This window comes from Perkinsus marinus (assembly GCF_000006405.1).
Source record: "Perkinsus marinus ATCC 50983 genomic scaffold scf_1104296939690, whole genome shotgun sequence".
Taxonomy (NCBI): Eukaryota; Perkinsozoa; order Perkinsida; family Perkinsidae; genus Perkinsus; species Perkinsus marinus.
In genome coordinates, this window is record NW_003213115.1 from 1,625 (window position 1) to 7,464 (window position 5,840).

The 5,840-nt window shown below is 49.0% G+C and overlaps 3 protein-coding genes across 3 annotated transcripts; all 3 read left to right on the forward strand.

Annotated features, from left to right (window-relative positions):
• Nucleotides 1-4,307: 4,307 nt before the first annotated feature.
• On the forward strand, nt 4,308-4,643 carry Pmar_PMAR021674 (hypothetical protein; the record flags this gene model as incomplete). Its single annotated transcript, XM_002782472.1, has 1 exon — nt 4,308-4,643. The coding sequence occupies one exon, from the start codon at nt 4,308-4,310 to the stop codon at nt 4,641-4,643; it is 336 nt and encodes a 111-aa protein (XP_002782518.1).
• Nucleotides 4,644-4,788: 145 nt separating this feature from the next.
• On the forward strand, nt 4,789-5,052 carry Pmar_PMAR021675 (hypothetical protein; the record flags this gene model as incomplete). The annotated part of the gene is made up of 1 exon (XM_002782473.1): nt 4,789-5,052. The coding sequence occupies one exon, from the start codon at nt 4,789-4,791 to the stop codon at nt 5,050-5,052; it is 264 nt and encodes an 87-aa protein (XP_002782519.1).
• Nucleotides 5,053-5,237: 185 nt separating this feature from the next.
• Pmar_PMAR021676 (hypothetical protein) lies at nt 5,238-5,606 on the forward strand (the record flags this gene model as incomplete). Its single annotated transcript, XM_002782474.1, has 1 exon — nt 5,238-5,606. The coding sequence occupies one exon, from the start codon at nt 5,238-5,240 to the stop codon at nt 5,604-5,606; it is 369 nt and encodes a 122-aa protein (XP_002782520.1).
• Nucleotides 5,607-5,840: the final 234 nt, after the last annotated feature.

The following is a 5,840-nucleotide window of genomic DNA, read 5'->3' on the forward strand; positions in this document are numbered from 1 at the left end:
TGTGTATGCAAATCAGCATTCACTATGTCCATTGTGGAACTGCTTTCACCTTACATTGAAGCCCTATATACTCTCCCGGAGGCGATGGTGATACTTCGTTTCACTGGAACGGTTTCAGCAGCATTAGACATGTCAAGAAGTATTTTCCGGCATTCCGGCATTTCGTTTGCATTTCCACATCTTGTCTTGTGCGGATTGAGCAATGTTGCTTACGACTTGCTGAAAAGCTGGATTCGTTGCATGGCATTTTAAACATCCTCACCATGATGCTCAAATGCAAGCGTTCCACATGATTTTTTGTGAATGAACAACATCAGTGAGTTGCTGAGAAGTGAGTTTCTGTCGCGCTGGGTTCATTCGAGCATCTTTGGTAGGTTGCTAAAATGACGCAAGAGCCTCGAATACAACTCACGAATGCGATCCTGCATTCCAACCTGCACTACCGCATGATGACGTATCTATTGTAACATTAATTGTAACTAAGCCTCATGCAAACGTAATTGCCCATTCATCTCGGCCGAGCCGCGCCCTCTGCCGGAGATTCAAGATGTAACAATTCATCCAGTGAAACACTTGAGGGACGTGAATCGAAGAGCGATGAGCGAAATCACAATCAGATGTCGCCCGAGTGCGATTCACTAGTACGGGTTAACGAAAGCTCACTTCCCGAGAATTTCCGAAATCTGTCTTGATATCTACGCTTAGTGTCTTAGAGGTGAGCAAGAAAAAACACTCTCCGACTCTGGGAGTCTACGAGAGCTGAAGAGCAGTGCCAGCCAACTAGAGCTGACTATATAACACAGATTGATGCCAGCCAACTAGAGCTGACTATATAACACAGATTGATGCCAGCCAACTAAAGCTGACTATATAACACAGATTGATGCCAGCCAACTAGAGCTGACTATATAACACAGATTGATGCCAGCCAGCTAAAGCTGACTATATAACACAGATTGATGCCAGCCAACTAAAGCTGACTATATAACACAGATTGATGCCAGCCAACTAAAGCTGACTATATAACACAGATTGATGCCAGCCATCTAAAGCTGAGTATATAACACAGATTGATGCCAGCCAACTAGAGCTGACTATATAACACAGATTGATGCCAGCCAACTAAAGCTGACTATATAACACAGATTGATGCCAGCCAGCTAAAGCTGAGTATATAACACAGATTGATGCCAGCCAGCTAAAGCTGAGTATATAACATAGATCGATGCCAGCCAACTAGTTATATTGACTTTCGTGACAGTTATCATGGCTCCAGCGACGAAAGTCTCCATGGCAAGTTACCATTGGTAACTCTCATCGTCAGAGTTGCGATCTGGATTTGGCATGATGATAGGCTGAACGGGCAGCGTGCAACACTCGGACATCGGATCCGTTACTTCGGCGGAATTGAATATACTATCAGCGAAGTCGATTTCCGCATTTCGTCGAAATTGGACTTACTTGATACAGACAAGCCGGCGAAATTGATCTTACTAAACGCGAAATAGTCCTTTAAAAGGAGTAGTACGGGTAACAAAAAGCTCACTTTCCGAGAATTCCCGAAATCTGTCTGCTGAGTGTCTTACAGGTGAGCAAGAAAAAACACTCTCTGACTGTGGGAGTCTATGAGAGCTGTCAACCATTTCGGTTAAGAACGTCACAATGCAGGAGTATTGCGAACATACTGCAGGTGAACGAACTACTAATAGAATCCAAAGAGAAGCGAACAACAATTGAGCATCGTAGCAGTACCCGTCAACACTAAGGATAACGAGCGTAGTAACTGTAGCCGTTTTTTGCTATATCTAAACAGGAGAACAGGGATCCGTGAAATGCGAGTGCCCTACCGTCACCAAAAGAAATCATCAAAATTGGCGCGGGTATCGGACCAACATCCTCGACGCTCATAACTTACTGATGATCAGTTCGTAACCGACTTTCTTGTATAGCGCGATGGCAGCTGCATTGTTATATCTCACTACCAGAAACATAGCACCGAATGAGGGTATGGTTACAGATATCTGAGAGTAAGACTGTTGAATGGCCCTTTAATACGAAGAGCTTGGACAGCCTCATACTGTGAATCTACCAAATGAAAACTCTCTTCGAGAAGAGTTTTGGCGATCCCTTGTCCACGCCGATTCTCACGCACGTAAACCTGCAGGCACAAGCGAAGATATCAAGGAAAATATATGTCGAGAACGGCAATAGAGAAAGGGAAATACAGCATCTGGCTAAAGAAGATTCGAATTATGATAAGGTCATGTGTCTCGATGTGGGAATATTTAGGATCACTTCACTTACATATGTAATATAGCCGAGTACCCCATTCTTCTTCTTCCTAAGAAAACGGAGACAGATATATTTGTTCAGGGTCATGTGACGGTACTCCGAGCATCAATATGCCAGGAAATTCAGACTAAGACTGCCCGTCGAGATTCACAGTGAATCGACTATGAATGTCGTATGAGCTAATTGCTATGTTGTTGAGACATCTTCTATGGCCCACATTTTCTTTCTGATGAGTTTCTCTATATTATTCGGCATTCCCTGATATGGAATCTTGTGTTTGACGACGCCGATAGTCACCTGGGAGCAAAATACTGAGCGGTACAATAACATATTCTTGCTTCTTTCTGTCCAGTGTTATCGACGGCTACGTAACAATAGATCCCAGGAGCCAGACAATTGGAAAGGTCGACACCCATCAGCGTATCTCCAGATTTATACCAACGATAGACTACGCCATCCGATGGGTCTAGTGAGTCATTGTTGAGCATAGCATCTAGTTGAGAGTATTGATCGGAATACCCGACCACCATCATGATGAGAAGGACGACACCAACAGGGATGTAACGGATCTTCATATTTTGAGTTATCAACTAACAACGTTAGGACTTGCTAGTTCACTTATTGTGAATGTGAGGACGGAAATTCCGTCACGGAATCCATTAGATAGTCTACAGTCAGAATTTTAGACACAAGTCTCGTCGCAGCGCAATCTCGATTAACACATTCTGTCAATCGAAAGTGTTGATCGAGGCCCAAAATGTCGGAGACCAGCCCAGGCCCTGGTCACCAGGGGGGGGCCCATGAAAGACATTCTACCGAGAGCCAAAATGCACATTATAAACATTAGAGACTGCGATTTTCTTGAATCAAGAACAACGAACTCGACCGAGTAAACCAGAACGCGTGCTCGCACACATGTGGTCCACGTGATGTAGGTTTCACGTAGACTCTGTGCCACAGGAGAGGAGTTATCTCTGTGGCACATAGAGGAATACCATTGTGGAAGATCCTCTTTCTTTCAATGTATAGCATTAGATTAGATGCGAAGTTATAGATATACTTCAAAAGTAACTTGGAGTACTTTAAACGTATTTTAATGGAGTTTCACCCGTTTTATGCGAAGTGGCGTAATACTCCACGTGAAAAACGTGATATTCGCGATGTGAAGCGAAATGAAAACACTTCGCGAATTACACCAGACAAATCATCACATTTCACGTAAAACACTCCCGGCATTTCGCGATTAACGCGAAAAACTCCGAGTAATCAGTGTTTTACACCATTTATTTCACAAGGGAGATTGTGAATTTCGCGAAATGTTTTATCGAGAATTTAGCGATTTGGAGACGTGAAAAAGGCATATGAAATGAATTTCCCGATGTGAATTTCGCGTGAAAAAAACGCGAAATTCACATGGAGTAAATCGCGATATGCACCGACTAGGGTAAAAAAAACCAGTGAAAAACACGTACTACACTTCATCTTCACTACGGATTAATACGAGTTAACAAGTTAACACAGGTTAAATACCGATACGAAGGGCGCGTCACACCGGGCGCACTGGCAGCACGCGTGCCTATCATCCGTGGTGCGTCCACTGTCCTTGTTCAGCGTGCGTAGCGAAACGGTTCGTACGTACGTACGAACATCAGCACGACATTACGAAGGCAGCCGGTGCATGCCGTGCATAACTTATTTCATGCCTCGAGTATACGAGGCGAGTCGACTCTAGGGCAGGCGGCGTGTGCCACCGCCTTCAACCTAGAGCGGTCCGTTCAGTTCGATGGTCTCGACGGCCCGAGGAACCCTTCTGATAGGCTTCCAACGGTTTGAGGTTCCCTCCGTTCTTTCGGACCCATGATGCCGCTGCGTTGCACCCGGCCTAGCTCAAGCGGCAGCTGCCGCGCCGACTGGGTCTTTGGGTTGCGCGGCTACCGGGGTGGCGAGCTCGGCTCGCCCATTGCGATATTGCTTAATCGCGACGTCCAGCTGGGTCTCAGACTTTGCTTGCTGCAATGTCCTCTCCTGCGAGCAGCTCCAATTCGGACGGCACACCCGTCGACGGCCAAGGCCCTCTCGGCAGAAGCATCCGCGTCGACAGTCAGGGCTTGATCATGCAGCCCCACATGATGGCCTCGGGCAGCGGGCCAGCTCCCGGCGGTGCTGGTCAGGTCGGCACGACTCTCGGTCTCAATACGGCCAGCGGGGACCCGGGCACCACTGCCGCCCCCTATCCTGGGCCTCTGCAAAGTGGCGCCAGCTGCGGAGTCACTTCCGGGAAGCCCGTTACCATCGACGTTGGCGAAGCGGCAGCAGAAGGCGCTGAAGTTCCGGAACAGTCTGGTCTGTAGTACAGACTCTGTACCCCGGCTCCGAGCTTATACTCCCGCCTGAAGTCGTGAGCTTCATCCGCGAGAAGCTCATGCCCACCGCCCAATACGACGTCTCACCGTCCTGGTGCGTAACGGCATAGTGGCCCCGGAACTCTATAAGAATATGGGCGATTGCGCCGAACTTGCTAGCAGTCTCCGCAACCCGGTCAACATTTACGCTCTAAGGGCCTTGAGCGGCCTCATCGGTACGAAAGCGAAGGGCTCGGAGGCTCAACCCGAGCCTGCTGTCGAGCTGATGCGGCAGAAGTTCGGGAAGGCGTACAACGTACATATCCCTTCAAGATATCTACTCTCGGCTAAGATCTTCGCCAGGATCCGTAAAGGCGAGCACCGGTGCGCGAGGACGAATGCGGTTTCGCCCCAGTGAGCGCCAAGATAAAAAGGCGCATGAAACACAACGCCGACACTGGTGAAATTGAGGTTGTGGAAGACGTCCCAGGCCTACCCCGCTCGTCGTTCGGAGCCGCGGATTTGCTGCTGAACATATCGAGGTGGTTGATCGGCCACTGCGTGCTGCAGAAGCTCAATCCTGCGGAAGCACTCCTCTATCTAATGAGGTTGTGCGGCAACTGCCTGCAGTCGGACATCCACACCCTAAGGCGCTTGGACGCAGAGATGAGACTCGAAGCCATCGCCCACCCGACGGAGATGGACCCTCAGCTGGTCACCGGCAACTCCGACATCGTCACCCGTCACAGGGAATCGTTGAGATCTACTCCATCCTCTGGCCACGGGCAGCGTGCTAACTCTACCTCCAATCCCTCGTCGGTAACATGCCGTCGGTTCGAGCGTACAGGGTGGTGCCCTTATGGAGACGATTGCATCTTCGCCCACAAAACCGGCGGGAAAGGCCACGACGCTCGTCGGCAGCACGGCCGCGGCCGTGGCGGCAACACCCAGAACCAAACCTCCAGTAAGTAGGAGAGTGCCCAGCCCCTGCCGTGGCATAGTCAGCGTGCTCGCAGTGGGCTCCGGCCTAAGTTATCCTTCTTTTTTCTCCTCGCCTCATCATCGTGTGTGATATCCGTGCGGCGCGGTCGACTATCGACCTTGTGTTGGGCGTCCACGGACAAGTCGTAGTACTCGACAAAGCATTGTCTCTTGAACTCGTCGAGGCGTTGAGCAATAGTACCCGACCGATCTCTTCGGATTAAA